Source organism: Pseudonaja textilis, chromosome 1 (assembly GCF_049901715.1).
Source record: "Pseudonaja textilis isolate UNSWEBS1 chromosome 1, rPseTex1.2, whole genome shotgun sequence".
Taxonomy (NCBI): Eukaryota; Metazoa; Chordata; class Lepidosauria; order Squamata; family Elapidae; genus Pseudonaja; species Pseudonaja textilis.
Genome location: NC_141990.1, coordinates 67,293,262 through 67,312,255, shown reverse-complemented (window position 1 = coordinate 67,312,255; position 18,994 = coordinate 67,293,262). Strand labels below are relative to the sequence as shown.

Sequence of the window (18,994 nt, the reverse complement as noted above, 5' to 3'; positions counted from 1 at the left end):
ATTTTAAATGTAAATGACTCAGAATCATTCTGCAATTGGATGACTTCTAAAATACATAAATATCTGGGGGAAAAACCCTCTGTCTTCCCATTGTTAATGTGGTTTAAGTTTTGAAAAAAATATTATTATTTGGGAAATTCTGTATACATTCCTATAATTTTAAATTAAAATTATGACATTTTCCCTACAATGATGTTGCATACATTTTGATATTTTTATTGTTGATCATCTTGCTGTTTTGTTGTTTTTGAAAGCATTTGGAAAGTTTTATTCATACAAAATGGGTAATTGGCCATCTTTTTACTGTAGTAGGCTTTATAAAGAATAACGTAAACCCTAGGATTTGCCCAAACATTTAGCCATCTGCAGAAATACATCATTGCCAAATGAACACTCATCCAGTTAAATTAAGCTGTCATTCCTACTACTGTTTTTCTCCCCAATGATAAAAATAGAATAATAATGCATTAAATGACCACTACTGCTCCTTTATGACTAAACTAACTAAACTACAGGTGTCTAAATAATCATTTCATTTTAGCTAATGAAAGAAATCAAACTATTACTACCTTCTGCTGATTTTTTTACTTAGAAAGTCTCTAATACTTGATAATCAACTTGCTATGATTTCATGGAATGAGATGTCAGAATTAATGAAAGATTCCAGGTAAAGTAGTATAGGAAGAATTCATGTTTCATGTTAACACAAACTTTTTAATTTATTTTTATTTATTTATTAGTTTTGTAATTTTTTTGCCAACCATCTCACTTTGAGGCAACTCTGGACAGCCTACAACAATGAAAACCAGTAAAACCATAAAGAATAAATGTTTCTAATAATAGTAAAGATTATACTTAAAAATCTGGGGAGGAAGGGAGCAGGATGCACAGGGGGAACAGGGAGCCTTCTCTTAATTCATCAACCAATGATATACTCCATTGGGATAGCCAGGTCTACCAACTGGCAGAGCCAGGTCTTCGTATTATTTCATATTAAATTTGCACTACATCATCTGAACTGAAGAAAAGTATTACATGTAGTCCTTGACTTACAACAGTTCACTTAATGACCATTCAAAGTTACAACAGTTCTGAAAAAAGTGACTTATGACCATTTTCCACACTTAATATGACCATTGCAGCATTGCCAGGGTCATGTGATTTACTTTTGGATTTTTGAAAACTGACTCACATTTATGACACTTGCAGTGTCCTGGGATTATGTGATCCCCTTTTGCAACTTTCTGACAAGCAAAGGCAATGAGGAAACCAGATTCATTTAACAACCATGTTACTAATTTAACAACTGCAGTGATTCACTAAACAAATGTGGCAAGAAAAGTCATAAAATTCTCACTTAACACATTTCTTACTTAACAACATAAACGTTGGGCTCAACTGTGGTTGTAAGTTGAGAATTACCTATACATCTTTTAGATAGAAAAGAACTAGATAGGAAGAAGACTATGAAGTAGTGGGAAAAAAGGCAAGAAATAGATGATGGTATTGTTATATATACCATTGAAAAGCATCAATTAATCATTCATTTCCAGTCTCTGGACTGAGGAAAAAAAGAGAGTCCCTGTAAGTACAATGCAAACAGACTTGTTACATAGATGTAGGTGTCGACCTTCCCAGGCAAACCAGATGTGAAACATGACAAAATGAACTAATCTTGCTTTATTGTAAGGCTGCTTAACCAACTCTTGTGAGTCTAAAGGCACAAACTTCCTTCGTCCACTTGATCCATTTGGGCAGGTCTTTCTTGAGTTCCTTTTTCAGATCATTAAGTGACTGTGGGATCCTGCCTATCTTACCTGATTTTTTCCTCTTCTCTTTTCCCAGGGTCATTCATACATTCCATTACAGTAAGAAAGAATATTTAGCCTTGAGGTTGCAAATTTGTTTCTCACTTACAGTGCTTTATTTCTATAAATTTGCACCTTGTTATTAAAGATAGTATGTTTATTATCCTTTTTTATAGACAGATAAAATAGATCATGGGAAAGGCAAAAAGAAGAACAACCCAAGTTGAGACTTTGATTGTAATACCTCTTCCATTTCTATTATGTATATAATGAAAAAAAAAAATATTGAGTATATCTAGAAGCGGTTGAGTATGAGTGATCTCTATATAATTTAAATTGATAGCATTAGCTTTGAACACCCTAATTCATGTTATTTGAAACACCTCCTCATTTAAATGAAACAATTTGGGTCTTGTGATCAGTTTTAGAGATCCCAGTTTCTATTGTAAGATGGTGAAGCCTTGCATTTAACCATTCACAAGGTGGCCTCAGGTGATTAGACCAGTACCATGTGATGAATGAGTGGGCTAACAACAAAGAGCAGCAACTTTCAGTTCTCTGCCTTTCACCTAGCCCTCTGCTCAGTTTTGATTGTGGCCAAGATGCCACAGCCTTGCATTTAGCCATTCACAAGGTGTGGACTTGTTACTCTTTTTTGTTTCCTTCACTAAACTGCATTTATTATAGTCCAATAAGGGGGTCAGCCAAAGAGAGGTACTGAAATTGGCTTTGTTAGCCACAGATATAGCTCTGTTGCAGGAGATAATACCTGTAAAGAACTGTATCTCTATGAACAGCCCTAGATTTACAGGCTCTGAAGACTGCCTTCCAAGATGTTTTCATCAAAATGTTTTGGTTTCTAATGTGAAGTATAACAAATAGAGAATTGTAAAAGAGTATATAGTAATCCTGCATTCTGTTTGTTCTGAATTATAATTAGTTTTCACCCAGCAGGTTTCTATTTAACTTATTTCAATGTATCATTTCAAAGATGTGTCAAATGTAATCAGGAGCTAATGAAATTTTATGTGAACCATCTGCTAAATATTCCTTTGATACAATGTCTGTGAGGGGGAAATTCCTCCTTTTTATTTCCTATATATACAATATATTTAGCTTAGGTTTTAAAAAAAGAAAAGAAGAAAGGAGTGATATGTAGCTAAAATTATCTTTAAAGGGTTCTGTCTTGTTACTCAAATAATATGTTACAAAATTCTGCTTGCACCAGAAAGAGCTGGTGAGAATAGTAAGTTATCTATTTCCTGGACATGTTCATATTGATGTTTGGAAAGGTGTAAAATCATATTTTCAAAGTCTGCCTTTGCTATTGTACAACATGCACACAGATACCTTCTCGGATGGTGCCTCATACACCCAAATCACTGCATCAAGGAGGTTTTCTGGCTACACTACATTAGGTGCCATGTGGAAACTTGTGTTTGATTTCAAGATTCAAAACAAGAGACATTTTACAGAGAGATTAGAAGTCTTCAAGATGTTTGCTTGTTTTTCTCCCAAATAATGGTATAAACAACATTTCCACCATGATGTATGAATATGTAGTAATCTAACTGATGCAGAATAATAACTTCCAAGCCTACTTGTTATTGTTCGTGACACTGATCCGAATCAGGGGAGAGGAATGCTTAATCCTTTGCCATCTCACCAAAGCTTCATCCAGATATGTTGTAATCAGGAAATAATTAAAGGTCTGAAAGCTAAGTTTTGTATTGTGCACATCAAAGACGAAATGAGCTTTAGTCTATTCTAAATCTCATCATTTGTAAGAGCCTGGTTGGATCTTACCTAGTGCACAGTGGATAAAAATCCAAATAGTAAGGCATGAATCCTATAATCCACGATTATTGGTAAGAGATGGATACTTAGAATCATATTGTATTGATTCTGGAGTTAGTAGTTAATTTTGTGATCTCTGGACACTAATTGCATTTAGTTTTGGTCAATTTGTTTTAGTTTCTGTTTACAATAGAAACTATTACAAATTCTGTAGGTGAAATTTAGGGGGCTTTGCAAATCCCATACTTTAATTGCAAGTTTTCTCTAACTTTTCCCCATTCAGTTTCATTGAATATCAGAATGTTAGCATTATAAAAGAAAGATAAAATTATTTTCCAAATCTAATCTATGTTTGCATAAAATTCCAAATTCCTTCAGTAATCCAATATATAGAGTAATTCTTCAGGCTTGGAGTAGATACCCTGTTGTGCAGGTCATCTGTGGACACAGGGATAACTCTGCAGTCCCAGTCTGAATGTGGAGAATCAAGCACAGTGGGGGCACTGGAAGTCCATTTTGTAGTAACCACGAGTGTTATTTTAAGACTGCTCAAGGTTTTCTGTTAGTTTTTTTGTGGCACCTTTTTTACAAAGTTGAAAAAGCACAGGGCTCACCACTGGCTTCCAATCTGTTGCTATAGCTTCCAGTTCTCTTGGCTGGATGTCACAGTGGTGTATGGTTTCTTTTTCCAACTCTGGTAGTACTTGAGTGGTTGACCTTGAGGTCTCTTCCCAGATTCCGTACACTAACCAGAGAGGCATACAGTGGTCATCCATTCTGAAAATGTGTTCACCCATCTCATCTGGGCTTGGATAATCAGTGCCTCAAATAAATTTTTAATACTGATCTCTTCTTAGGCCCTTAAAACATACCTGTTTCAGAAAATAATGGATTTATTGGTGTAATTTAATTTATTTAGATATGTTTATTAAGGATTTTAACATTTCTAAGATTTGTATTTATAAGCAAACCTGAAGGAATGGCATGGATAGAGACTAATTTATAGAGATCCTGTTGGTTGTCTGACATTTTATAGGAATATGGTTCTCTGGAGCCATGGGACTTTTTTCTTCTCTATTTTTTAGTATAAGGGGGTCCCAACCTTTGAGTAGGGGCCCAGTATCAAGCCACACCCCATTCAGAACTGGGCCACGGAAATGGCAGGCAAGTGTATGCATGTTCATAGTTTACTGATGTAAGTAGTGGGCAAGCACACACCTTTAAAGCTCCATTTGTGTGAGCAGTGGATGTGTGTGCCGCCACTTGTGCAAATAGAACTATGTGCAGGTGCTCACCTGCCACTTGTAGGGCACCATCCCCTCTCCCCCCCACCCTCCAGTCCACAAAACTTGGGGACTTCTGGCCTAAAGTCATAGAGTTGGACAACATTTAAACCTAATCAATAAACATTGATAAGCAATGAATGTCTTTTGATGAAAAACTCTAGGGAATCAGAAGATCTCTTATTCTGTTTACTCTGGAAACTTTAAGTAGACTTCACTTATGATAGATGTCCCAGGTCCACATACATTAGAAGCAATGCTGTCTTGCATTAGCCTGGATGTTTAATGATAACTTGCCTTTCTCTCTTATTATCAGATGCCACATCAGGGGTGGGATTCTATCGGTTCTGTCCGGTTCTATAGAACCCCTTGTTAACTTTCTAAGCAGTTCAGAGAACCAGTAGTTAGAAGCAATCTCCTTTTGTTTTTTTCCACCCGTATTACATTCTTGCCAGTACGCCTAGACTTCCTGTCTCCGGAGTTCCTGGGGCTTGACTTTCTTAAAGGGGAAGGGTTGTTTTAAGATTTTCACACTGCTGTGGGAGGAAATACTTCCCTGGACAATCAGCACTTTGAAGAAATAATTGAATAATGAATCAAAGCTTTTAGTGACAGGGAACCAAGATGAGTGACATTCAGCAAGGCTTCTTGGCTAGCTAGAAAGATTGACATTCAAACGTGAGTTTACATACCCTTTCTGAGTTTTGGTCTAAAACTGATTTTTGGTGAAGGTTAATTCTGTGCTTGGTGACATTTAATCCTGTGTTTATTGAAGGGATAATTTTCCCTATTCAGCTTCAACAAGCAACAGCTACTGTTGTGATTTAATTATTTGTATTGTGTTTGAATTTTTTCCGGCCTCATGGTTTCTTTTTCTATCTGGGGAGGGGCTCTTCCTCACTGTTTTAGTACTATCTGGCACTGTCCTTTTGGGGTATATTTCCAAGAGGCAGGATGCAAGCTTGGCACTGATTTTTTTTACTGTCTTTCTGGGGGGCATGTGACCTTTTCTTAAATCTGGATGATTTCCTTAGGATATCTTGTGATGTGAGTGAGACCAGCTGGTATCTTTAAGTGGTTCAAATGGATCTAAGGATTACTTTTCCCGGGTGTGCTTTTTCTGGAGAGCTTAAATGACCTCTCTGCTAAAGGGTTTCACTTTATGAGCAAGATTTGGCTGCTTGATAGTTATCACTGCATTTTAACTATTTTCATTCCTCAAGGTGCTCTGGCACCCTGCCTGATTTGTAATTCCGGCTTGCAGATATTTTAATCTAATGATTGGTATTTAGGGCAGCTTTTTGCAAGCAAAGAAGCTTTTTGTATTTTTGTACAGGCAATCCTTGACTTACAACAGTTCATTTAGTGACCATTCAAAGTTACAATGGCACTGAAAAAAGTGACTTATGACCATTTTTCACACTTATGACCATTGCAGCATCCCCACTGTCATGAGAGGCCAGGTGAGGAGAAGCGCCCCTTGACATGAGTGATATTGAGTTGGCCACACCCACCCAGTTTCATGACCACCAAGCCACACCCACCAACTAAGCCATGCTCTCAGACCCAGTTGTTAAAAAAACCGAATCCCACCCCTGTGCCACATCCTCGGAATTCCTCTCTGCATGCATAAAAAATAACAGAGAGAATTACAGAACTGAATAATATGTAATTTTTAGAGCCTATTTCACAGAGGGCATACCTCTGTTGTTGTTTTTTTGCATACACATGTGCTGCTTATTCATTTTGTTCCAGATGGGGATTTGAGCAAGTGGTTCATTGTTAAGAAAGTGCTTGATCTTTTGTAACTCTACTTTTGATTGGCTGCAGTAAATCTCAGAAAATCTAACAAGATTTGGACAGCCACTACAGAAACATGGATTTGCCAAAACATCCTCAAGCATTAATTTAGCATAATTTTTCCCATGTGCCCTGCAGCTCTTGGACCTCTCAATCTGGCAAAGTATCTCCCCCATCCCCACCCTTACCACTTCCCAGGATTGTGTCTTACATTGTTGTAAGCTGGCAACTTTTGTTGCTGACAATGACATTTTGTGCAAGTTTTCAGTGTATGATTCCTTTGTGAATAACTAATACATTGCTATATTCAGGAAAATAAAGCTATCACCGCTCTAATACAGATTCTTGCACAATTCAGAATATTTTATATTACGTTAGAAATCTGATACTTCTATGCTGTAACCTTTTCAAACATTTTGTACCAGGTATGGTTGTGTTTTATTCAATTAGTTTTCATAAATAGACCGATTATCTTCTTTGTAGTCTAATTATGAAACATTGTCAGAATCTACTACCACAGTTCTTACTTAGAATTAAAGCTCAGTTGGAACATCCCTGCCAATTAGATACTAGAAATTTGCTTCACAATATTAAATCATGCAACAGCATTAAAGATTTTGCACAAGTTTCTTTTTTAATGCATAAGTTATAAGGTTGATAGTTTAAGAGCTAGGGTTATGGTAAGAGCCTAAGCTATATGTCTGGTTTCAATTTCAGAAGGAAGGACATGTTTTTATAGGAATTAAAGTTCTGTGAATGTTCTGTGTTTCCTATTTAGGAAAAATTCTTTGAAAATACTTTAAAATAATAATCACTGTCTCTCAACCCAACCCACCTCTCAGGGAAGATGTTATTGTGGGTAAAATAGGGGGCAGGAGCATTACAGTATGCACATTGGCTTGAGCTGTATAAAGATGGGTGTAAATGTATTAATACCAATAAACTGTTATTCTTTACTTGGAACAGAATACTGCTGAAAGAAAATATCATCTCCTAATCATACCTGTAAATCAGTCATTTCCAATTTAGTATATTCCAGATGATAAGTTGTAGAACGCTTTAATGGAATTTTCATTGTATTGCTTTTATCTCAAAATAGCTTTTTGTGTAAAAATACATTTTTGGTATCCTTTGTATACAGTTGGAGAGAAAAAAAATCAATTTATTAATATAAAGGCAACCAAGATTTACTGCAAAAATCATACACTCCAATTTTGGATTCAGGTTGCCATGCCTATTTCTGTTTAAATGGTGCCCTCTAAACTGATTGAATCTTCCATAACTAAAGCCATCTTGAGTGTGAATTTAAATAATTATGCCTTTCTGTTAAAAGTTTTTCTCTTTCTTTTCTATTGAAAAAACAAAAAGTGGCTTTGTAGTTCACATATGCATCAGCTTAATCCATGCTTGAATAAAATGGCATTGCAAATGTTTAAAATCATAACTATGTAGGTTTTTATTTAGTGATAGTTGTCTGAGTAAACATTTCATGTCTAACATTATTTCATGAAGGAAGTTTACCACATATTTATGTTAAATATTGAATATCTTTCTGTATAAATAATTAAAATAAATTGAAGGAATGATAACTGAATGGTTATAATTGAATTTTAAGCATTATTTAATTTTCTAGGTAATTATTTATACATATGATTATGTATTATTTCCATGCATAATTTTCTTTATGAATCTTTTTTTCAAGAGAGCACAATCTGATGAACTGGAAAAGATAGAAAAGCATGGCAAATCAAGTAAAGAGAAGGAGAATGCCAAATCTTTGGACAAACCTGAACAGTAAGGATATTATAAACCATCTACACTGGTTGGAGAGAGTCAAACTATTAACATTTTAGTTCGAGTTCAGATACAACACAAATTGTTCTAACTGAAACAAATAATTAACCTGTTCAATACATGCAATAACTATGAGGTTCAGTTCCACTTTGTTTGAGAAAACTGGATTACAGTGTCCTCAGGCTATGCACAATAGTGGTGTCTTCCTGTTTTCCCAATTCTTCTTTCAGTAGGTGAATTTACAAGTCCTTTGGTTTGTTTGCTCCTCCCAAGAAAAAAGTATTTGCTCGTTCTTTATGAGAATAGGTTTAATTTGATCCTTATCCCCCTGCTTAGCTATTTTTTCCCATAACTTTGATACTTCCTTTTCTCTTGCACATTCTTTGAATTTACATCTTAATCCCTACTTCAAATGTATTCAATTTAGCTTTATATGTGTGTACATGTGTGTATAGTAACTTCACTTACAGACATAGTATTCGATAGACACCAAAATATATTTGATGTCAGTTTTCTTATAATGTTACTTCATCTCCTGAGCTCCCTGTCTCTTGAGAGACAGGTGAGATCTTGCAAGATTTCAGCTATCTCACATTATAATTTCAACTATTTTTTAGCATATATATAATTGAATTATAATGTGAGATAGCTGAAATCTTGCAAGATCTCACCTGTCTCTCAAGATTTTTGTTATGGAAAGTCCCAAGACTTTTAATCTATATTTTCAGGCAAAGATGTATGTATATGTGTGCATATATATGTGTACTTCTGAATGAAGCAGTCCTCTATAAAGAGAGAGAAGTAAGATTTTGCAGAAATCTCTGATGGCTGTACCCATCCTCTTCAGGAAGAAATATATAAACCTGTAGAGACCCCAAGTCTATATTTCCATCTAAAACCTTTATCCTTTTTTATCTATTTTTTTTCCTGCTACTGCTGAGTGACTCACATTCAATATCTGAACCAAAACTCTGAGCCCCATTAACAGGATAGCACTATTAGTCACTTCTTTGAGGGCCTAAATCCTTTCAAGGGACACATATTTTAATAAATCTTTTCTTTCCCTGCAGTCTTTTTCCTCAAGGAAAGTGCCAGGACATTTCTCTGTTGGGATATCAGTGTCCTTATGAGAAATTAAAAGGACAGTTAGTCACTATTTGCAAAACTGTTTTTTCCCCATTGCTTAGCACTGGCTAAAGTGAGTCGGTAAGTGGTGAAGAGGTATCTATATCTACTGAAAGTTTCATCTCAGGTGGAAGACTTCTAGGTAGCTCCAGAGGTTTCACTGCCAGTTTCAGAGAAGAAATGGATTTCATTGTTCTTTAGTCTCGCTGGGTCCAGAACCATTAAATATCCTTTAACTGCTTCCAGTCCTTTTCTACCCTTCCCCCTATGTTTGGGTTCCACAATCATAGAGATAATCTATTCCCATTCAGAACAAATTTTCATTATTCATTGGTTTCATTGGGAATGGTTTTAGACTATAATTCAGAACCGTTTTTTGTCCCTCAAGTTCTTTTAATAGATCTCAGTCATATTTTTCCTTAATGCCTCCAGGTTTCTTTATGAGCTCTCCCTGATTCCCAACTTCTCTGAACGAGCTTTTTGTATCCTGTTTCAATCAACATTCTCTGAAAGCATTTCCTCTCTCCGAAGCAAACTTGAATTGTTGCAGAAACTGTGTGAGGTAGGTTCTGGACCATCTGATGCAAGACCTAGATTGGCTGATATTTAATCTTCCTTATTCAACAATACTCATATTTCAAAAGTTTTATTTATTTTACATGCTCATTAAATGTGAAGGATAGCAGTCCTGCTGAATGGAACATTTTATGATTGTGCTTCAAGATCAAAGTAAATCTTAAGATTTGGCTTTCAGTGCTGAAGTATAATAACACCACAAGTCTATAGCCAATGCACATCAACCTCTAGAGAATAATATACCTTTTTCCTGTGCCAAAGCAAAATCTTCTCTCTTTGTAACAGGCACTGGCTTTCCTTCAGCATTTCCAAATAAACATACATTGACTTTTTCTTTTAGAAGTTCTTTGTTTCTGTAATAATATATAATAATCAGCCAATTGTAATTTTGGCAGCACTGGCGAGAGCAGCAATCTCCCACACTTAGCTTTATAACAATGAACAAATATTAGTTAAGATTACATAGGCTATATAATCTTGAAGATATTGCTATAAATTCAAGATTCTTCTTCAGTCTCAACAAATCATACTTGCTATTTACAATGCTGCAAAGATGATTTTGAAACTATTGTGGGAGGAGGTTATATAACACTCCTTTTTTTTTTCCAATATCCTCAACTCCACGTGAGGCTTTCATAGCTGTAATTCTCCATGTGAGAAAGTCTACAGGGAATTGATGGATTGCTTAAAAATGTTCAGTTAAAGACATGTTCCTCAGGGACTTAATAATTCCTCAGTCACTAAACTCTGTTGCCATTTTTCAAAGCTTGGGTCATGCTTGTTGGCAGCCAGTTTCACTGCCACTGCTGTTATGCTGGAATCGCTTTCCTCCTATTTAAGGCTTCCTGCATTGCAACCAACCTGAGGTCAATCCATTGATGAACGTTTTGCTGCCATTCCATATAATCCATGGAATTAACCTGGAAGCAGTGTCACTAAGGGAATAGAAAGTCCTTGCATTGTATTCCATCTAAAATTGTCATGGGAATTCATCTATATGCCCCTCCCCAGAACGGGAATGGGAATAATATAGAGTGCAGTAGTGTATCCACTTTGCTAGGCAATTAAATCAGAGTTTCCCATTTATATCCAGTGTGTGGTTTGCCTATTTGTTTATTTGTATCCCACTTTTTCTTGAAGGAGAACAAGAAGGCACACATGAGGCTATCCAACTTTTTATCATCATACTATTATCAATATAGCCATTTGTTCTTTAACAAAAGGGGGATACTTTTTGCTCACCAGTGTGGGAACAGACTTTTCATAGCTGTCAAGAATTCCTATGCCTTAAGGAAAGGATAAATCTGTGTCCCCTTTATTACAAAGCTCTGATTTTTCACAGTTGCCAAATCACGAATATACTTTATAAAGTTTAATTTACATAGTTTAATTTTGCCAGATGCCTACTTCCATTCAGAAATGTTTGCACTTATTATAGGGCTCAGCCTGTATGGTTTTTTCAAGTATTTTAGTGCCAGGAGAGTTAATTCATTCTCCTACAATTGCTGCTTGTCTCTGTTCCACTGCCTGCGTAGTAGCTTTAGGAGGTTGGTGTGATGGTGTATGGGAAAGGCCTTGGGAGACTGGGCCAAAAGAGCCTGCCAAGAGAACAGTTGGATAAGAGACAACATGACCTACAACTGTATCGTGGGATGGGCAACCATCTCAGAAGGCTTCCTTCCTCCCCTAGTTTCTTGGGGAAAAGATTGCAAGATAGATGTCAGTCTCACGGAGTAAACCAAATGAAAATCACAACCGGATGAGCTAATTATACTTTATTGTAAAGCTAAATTGGGAGAACCTTGCAAGTCTGAAAGTACATCTCTCTTCCCTCCCCTCATCTCCTTTATAACCCAAGAAACTAGGGAAGGTTTCTTCTGAGTCTCTTGCCCCATCCACTGTCCAGTTGTGGGCTGTGCTCTCTTATCAGACTGTTCCCCAGGCAGCATCTCTTGGCTCTGTCTCCAAAGGTCTTTTCCAATGGTATTACATTTATTTAATCCAGCACTTCCTGCATCTCTTATATGATGGATTCATGTCAAGAATTGTCTAGATCATTTCTACAGAAGTGATTATACCATTGGTTCTGGGCCCAGCCCTATCATGATAAAATTGTTCAATAATAAGGAAAAAGGTTTAACTTAAAGAAATTTGAACAAGCTTTGGCAAAAAATGACAAGTACCTGAACTTGAATATCTTTAACTCTAAACTATAGTTCACTATTTTGTTTCTATTCTCTTAAGCAATGTTAGAAAATCTTTCTCTTACTAATACTCCTGAAAAACAACTCTTTTCCACCCTGTCCAATAGTAGACAACTTGAACAACATTTGAAAAGTCTTAAGCCCCCCAGCCCTGTACTAATCTTACAATAAAAAATACTTTTAAGTTTGAGGCTCACAGAATTAATATTTCTGCATCTGGAAATAGCACTTGGGTATCGGCTTCAAGTTAGGGATGTGGTGGCTCAGTGGCTAAGATGCTGAGCTTGTCAATCAGAAAGGTCAGCAGTTCAGTAGTTCAAATCCTTAGCATCACGTAACAGAGTAAGCTCTTGTTACTTATCCCAGCTTCTGCCAATCTACCAGTTCAAAAGCATGTAAAAATGCAAGTAGAAAAATAGGGACCACTTTGGTGGGAAGGTAACAGCGTTTGGTGCATCTTTGGTGTTTTGTGATGCCAGCCACATGACCACAGAGATGTCTTCGGACAGCGCTGGCTCTTCAGCTTTGTAACAGAGATGAGCACCGCCCCCTAGAGCCAGAAACCACTACCACATATGTGCGAGGGGAATCTTTACCTTTACTATTGGCTTCAAATGTTCAATAACTCCTTTTCTCAAGATATAAATGTCCTTGATTTTTTAATTAGTGATACACCTATGTAATAGTAAGGAATTAGAAATGTAATTATTACTAAAGTTTCAGATTTTTTATTATTTTGGGATCATCCTGATGTGATTATGAACTACTTAAAATTAAATCATTTTGACAATAGCTATGTGTTGGTACATTTTTTATTAAATAAAATGAAATGCTTCTAATGTGTTCTGCAGTAACTTCTCTGCATCTTGTCTCCCCAGATGTTGAAAAGTGGCTCAGGAGTTATGCGGGTTCTAGGCTTGGTCCTGGCTTTTGGGAATTACATGAATGGTGGAAATAGAACAAGAGGACAAGCCGATGGCTTTGGACTAGACATACTTCCCAAACTCAAAGATGTCAAGAGTAGTGTAAGTTTTACCTCCCATGCCTTAATTATTATGGCATTTAATATGCTGTATTGCTTTATTAAACATGAAAGGCCCATGATTACAGTGCTTGTAGTGCTTGTGGTGGCGCAATGGTTAGTACTGCAGGCTGACTCACTGCTCAGTCCAGGAGTTTGAACCTGAGAAGGAAGGAAGAAGAAAGGAAGGAAGGAAGGGAGGGAGGGAGGGAGGGAGGAAGAAATCTCCACATGTAGAGATAATACATGTTATTATGTTATTTAGTCTTATACCCTATTTCTCCAACAATACGGCCTCCCCCAATAGGAAGTCCCAGCAGGTTTTATAGGCATGAAATGAAATTAAGCCCCTCCGCCCAAATTAAGGCCTATATTAAAACATGCAAAATGCGGGGGAAATGTCGGGGGGGCTTGCCGTTAGGAAGTACTTTTGTTGCACACCCGGATATGGTGCTGCCTGTGTTGACCCCGATACAAAGTGCCCCACCAATGCCGAGGTCAACATCCAAGCTGTCGCCGCCCGCCCGCCCGAAGATGCGGGGGGGGGAATTAAGTCACCCCCGAAAAGATGACCTAGCCATTTTTGGGGGGCTCAAAAAAAAAAAGACCCGGCCTTATTATATGAGAAACATGGTAGTAACTCTTGGATACTAGTGGTGTGTAACAAATTGATGTTGCACAATTTTCATTTTTAATGTCCACAAAATTGGAATTACAGTTTTTTGTAGTTTGTAATTCAAAGCCTAACAAAATGTTTTAAAAAAATGCAAGTAGTCCTCAACTTATAATATTTTGTTTAGTGACCGTTCAAAGTTACAGTGGCACTGAAAAAAGGTGACGTGAGACACTTACGACCATTATAGCATCCCTATGGCCATGTGATTTACAGTTGGATGCTTGCCAACTGGTTCATATTTATGACTGTCGCAGGTCCATGGGTCATGTGGTCAACATTTTGTGACCTTCTGACAAGCAAATTCATTGGGGAATTCAGATTCACTTAGCAACCATGTTACTAACGTAATAAATGCAGTGATTTTTAAAATCATAAAATTGGGCAAAACTCACTTAACAAATTTCTCACTTAGAAACAAACATTTTGGCTCAATTGTGGTGTTAAGTTGAGGACCACCTGTATGTGAATTAGGAAAAAAATATATGAAAAGGGATGTACCAGGAGGTATAACAATGATCAGTTAGCTTTATACTATTTTTTCTTCCAAATTTGTAGATTCATAGTGAAATGGATTAAAATAAACTTGTGTTCATGGAAGAAACCCGAACCTGACAAATTAATCTATCACAAAATCCTGTTTATTGCTAACATATTCTATTAATATTGAAAAAAAAACATATTCAGTGGTTTTAAAACTTTATAAGTGTTCCATTTAACAATAAATTTATAAAATGTCTAAGTAATCTTCCCACTGCTGGCGTATATTTTCCTTTTTTATATATTTCAGTAACATAAAAAAAATTACAAACTGGATAAAGATCATTTGTAAGGCTTTCATTTCAACATTTCTTAGAATTCTTGCCTTTACTATAAAATGATCATATTGTCTTAAAGGTGATATTAAAAATATATATTATCTGTTGCATACATGCATGGAAGCCTTTTGATTTTGTTTTCACTTCCACTTTTGGGGTTCATTTGCTTTCTTGCATAACACAGGTAGTCCTCACTTAATGATGATAACTGGGACTGGCAATTCCATCGCTAAGATATCTCATAAAGTGTGACATTGTATGACTGCACCAACTTACAACAGCAGTTCCAGCAAGTCCAATTGCAGTTGTTAAATGAATTCCACATTATAGTTACAAACATTGTCACATGATTACCATTTGAGAAGTCCTGATAATTTCATCATTGGCTTTGCTGGTTGGAAGTTGGCAGTGAATATCACAACATGTGATGGCAATAGCAATGGCACTTAGACTTATATACCACTCCATAGTGTTTTACAGCACTCTCTGAGTGGTTTACAATGCCAGCATATTGCCCCCAACAATCTGGGGCCTCATTTTACTAACCTCAGAAGGATAGAAAACTGAGTTTTCTACAACCCATCAGGATCAAACTCCAGACTGTGGGCAGAATTAGCCTGAAATACTGCATTCTAACCACTGCAACCACCAGCGCTCCTCATGTGATGGCGAGATGCTGCTACAATCATAATTGCAACTTGGTTACCAAGTGCTCAAATCACAATCGCACAGCAGCAGCAGCTACTATGACTAGTCATGAGTCTCCCCATTCAGCACCATCATAATTTTGAATGGCTGCTGAACAAGTGGTGTTATCTGAGGATTACCTGTGCTCCAAATGTATACAAATAGAAATTATTCAATCTAAATGTCTCTATACTTCATATATAAACGCTATTTAATTTTGACCTTATACAGGATAACAGCAGGAGTCTTCTGTCATATATTGTCTCATATTATTTGCGCAATTTTGATGAAGTAAGTATGAACTTCCAGTTTAACCTTTTTTTTCTTTTGAGATAGTTTTTGTTTCTGTCATTTAATATAAAAACTTTTGGTGAGATCTAGTAGGGTAGTTTCTTGAGGGAACTAAGAATAAGGTGACAAATCCTTTCATATGTGCTCAAAATCTGCTTTTTCCACCTCAACTATCATTTCTCAACCTCTAAGGAAGGTGTTTAAGGGCACAGGAACTGTGCAGTGTGAAGGCAAGTTTAAAAAATGTTGCATGTTCAAGAGCTTTCTTTCACAATATTGAATGTCATCTTTTTATCTTCTGGTTCCTTAAGCATGCAATGAAGGCAGTTGATAAATTTGGTTGTTGTTTGCTGATGGCTTAGATACTTTCAAAAGTGAAAGATGTTGCTAACACACTACTCAATAGTATCACTGGCTAAAATTTGTCAAAACAAAGCAGAACTGACTGGATTTGTGTATGTATGTATCCTGTCTTTATTTTTATCAATAACTCAGGGTGGCAAACATATCTAATATTCAGTGGTGGGAATCAAAAAAATTTTACTACCGGTTCTGTGGATGTGGCTTGGTGGGCGTGGCAGGGGAAGGATACTGCAAAATCCCCATTCCCACCCCACTCAGGGGAAGGACACTGTAAAATCTCCATTCCCACTCCACTCCATGGGAAGGATACTGCAAAATCTTTATTCCCACTCCACTCCTGGGGGAAAGTTACTGCAAAATCCCATTCCCTCCCCACCCCACTAACCTGCTTTCCTGCTTCATTCTGTGTGAGGCAACAAAAGAAGACCCAGCCGATCAGCTGGGACTTGGGAGGCAGAGAATTGATGGGGGCAGGGCCAGTCAGAACTACTCAATTTTTTCTGCTACCGGTTCTCCAGAACAGGTCAGAACCTGCTGAATATCACCTCTGCTAATACTCCTTCCTCCTCCTATTTTCCCCATAGCAACAATCTTGGGAGGTGAGTAGGGCTGAAAGAGAGTGACTGGCCCAAAGTCACCAGGCCTAGGGCAGGAGTAAAACTCACAGTCTCCTGGTTTCTAGCCTGATACTTTAACTGCTATATCAAACCAGCTCTTAAGTTTGTCACTGAATTGTTTTTTTTTCTGACATTTAAATGCCACCCAATCAAGAACATTCCCTTTACAGATTATATTATCACTAATACAGAAATTTAGCTGAGCCAAAGCAAAGTAATGTGAAGGCAGCAGATTCCCCACCCCTGCCTTAAGTGATACTTGCTCTTGAATCACTTTGATAATATATTTAATGAAAGGGAGAAAAATATATAGTTCTTGTCTCAATGTTATCTATTCAACCTTGTTTTACTAGGATGCCGGCAAAGAACAATGCATCTTCCCTCTTCCAGAACCACAGGATCTTTTTCAAGTTTCTCAGCTAAAATTTGAAGAGTTCAATAAGGATCTTCGCAAACTGAGAAAAGACTTGAGAGGTAAAAGCTTTGACTTCTAGGCAGACATGGGAACATGCTGGCAGATACATTGGAACATGCTGGTAAACACCTCTAATCAAGTGTACAAGAAATGGCAACAAGAAAGCCACCATGACAGTCAAATTCTCAACTACAGAAATGTGTCAGACCTTAGGCTGCATTTTGAACTATATTTAAAGATTTAGATGGACTTGTTTTAAGAAAGGAAATGGCAAAAAGTTCAATTGCAAATCTGAAATTATCCATTTTATTTTAAATAAGATATATATATATATCTATAGTATTCAGCTTTGTTTGGGTATTTTCCCACGTCATTATAGTTGTGCTTTTAAAGTTGTGGCAACGTTTCGGCAGAATCTCATCTGCCATCATCGGGCTTCTGTATAGTGTTTGTCTGAAGCCTGATGGTGGCAGATGAGATTCTGCCAAAACGTTGCCACAACTTTAAAAGCACAACTATAATGACTTGGGAAAATATCCGAACAAAGCTGAATACCATACATACATACATACATACATGAAATCAAATTACATCTAGGAATTGCTGAAGATTGTTTTTAAATTATCGGTATATTTCTAAAAACAAACCTCAGAGACTTCTTCAGCTACATCCCATGCAGAATTACCCAGAAATTAGTTTTATGAAACTCAGAAGGATTTCTATCAGAGGTGGTATTCAGCAGGTCTGATCAGTTCTGGAGAACCGGTAGCGGGAATTTTGAGTAGTTTGGAGAACCGGCAAATACCACCTCTGACTGAAGATTTTACAGTATCCTTCCCCTGCCACGCCCACCAAGCCATGCCCACAGAACCGATAGTAAAAAAATTTGAATCCCACCACTGATTTCTATCCATACAGACACTTATATAATTCTGTTGCCAAGTTGAAAAAAAAAAATCCTCCATAATCCTGATCCACCAAGGTTGCTGCATGTTTCTGCAACCTATGTGGAAATCCTAGGAGATTGGGCAAAGAATAGAAAGATTTGAAAGTGCTCAGTTCAAATCTCTTCCACAAGTATTAGTTTCTCTAAAGCAATTTACTATTGTTCTGTCTAGCACAGATCAAGGGGAAAAAAATCCCTACTATGTTTTTTTTTTCCTTTTTATCTTAATTGTGTGGCAAATGCAGTGTCCAAATCAGGAAGCTAGGCAGCCAGGCCTGTTTGGGTCAAGAAACTTTAAACTTCCTTTCAAGAAGGGAACGTGATAGCCTCAGGCTTTTTGTGCTAAAATGTAGCCAAAGGGTATGTGAAAATGTTCTTTATTTTAGAAATATCTCTTCAGTGGTACGCATTCTGTTTGATTCCCAATGCATCAGTTAAATCCCATGAGAAGTTTTAGGAGGAATTCATCCCATCTTTTCAAAGCAGTTATCAGGGTGGGAGGTCACCTTGGAGAAATTGTAGGAGAAACCATCCATCCAGTTGCTCTGCCCACAAACATAGTGAAGCATTTTGTGTCCTGCTCTAGTTCTGTTTCTAAGCCTCAACCTTCTCCCCACTATGCTAATGCTAATATGGAATAGTAATATTGGCAGGTCTTAAGGGCCTATTGTAAGGATTATAGATATGTAATACTATATAAGAGAGAAAGAGAGAGAACGAATGAGAGAGACCGAGAGAAAGAATGAGGGGGGGGTAGACATGTCTCCTGCCAAGAA

General features: G+C 36.9%; 1 protein-coding gene across 1 annotated transcript in view; it reads left to right on the top strand.

The window, feature by feature from the left end:
- Positions 1-18,994, top strand: part of FMN2 (formin 2) — a 187,112-nt gene that overhangs the window by 120,415 nt on the left and 47,703 nt on the right. The window contains 5 exon segments of the mRNA XM_087937054.1: positions 8,391-8,482; positions 10,040-10,169; positions 13,266-13,412; positions 15,818-15,877; positions 17,211-17,331. Of these exon segments, the coding sequence (XP_087793180.1) occupies positions 8,391-8,482; positions 10,040-10,169; positions 13,266-13,412; positions 15,818-15,877; positions 17,211-17,331 (550 nt within the window).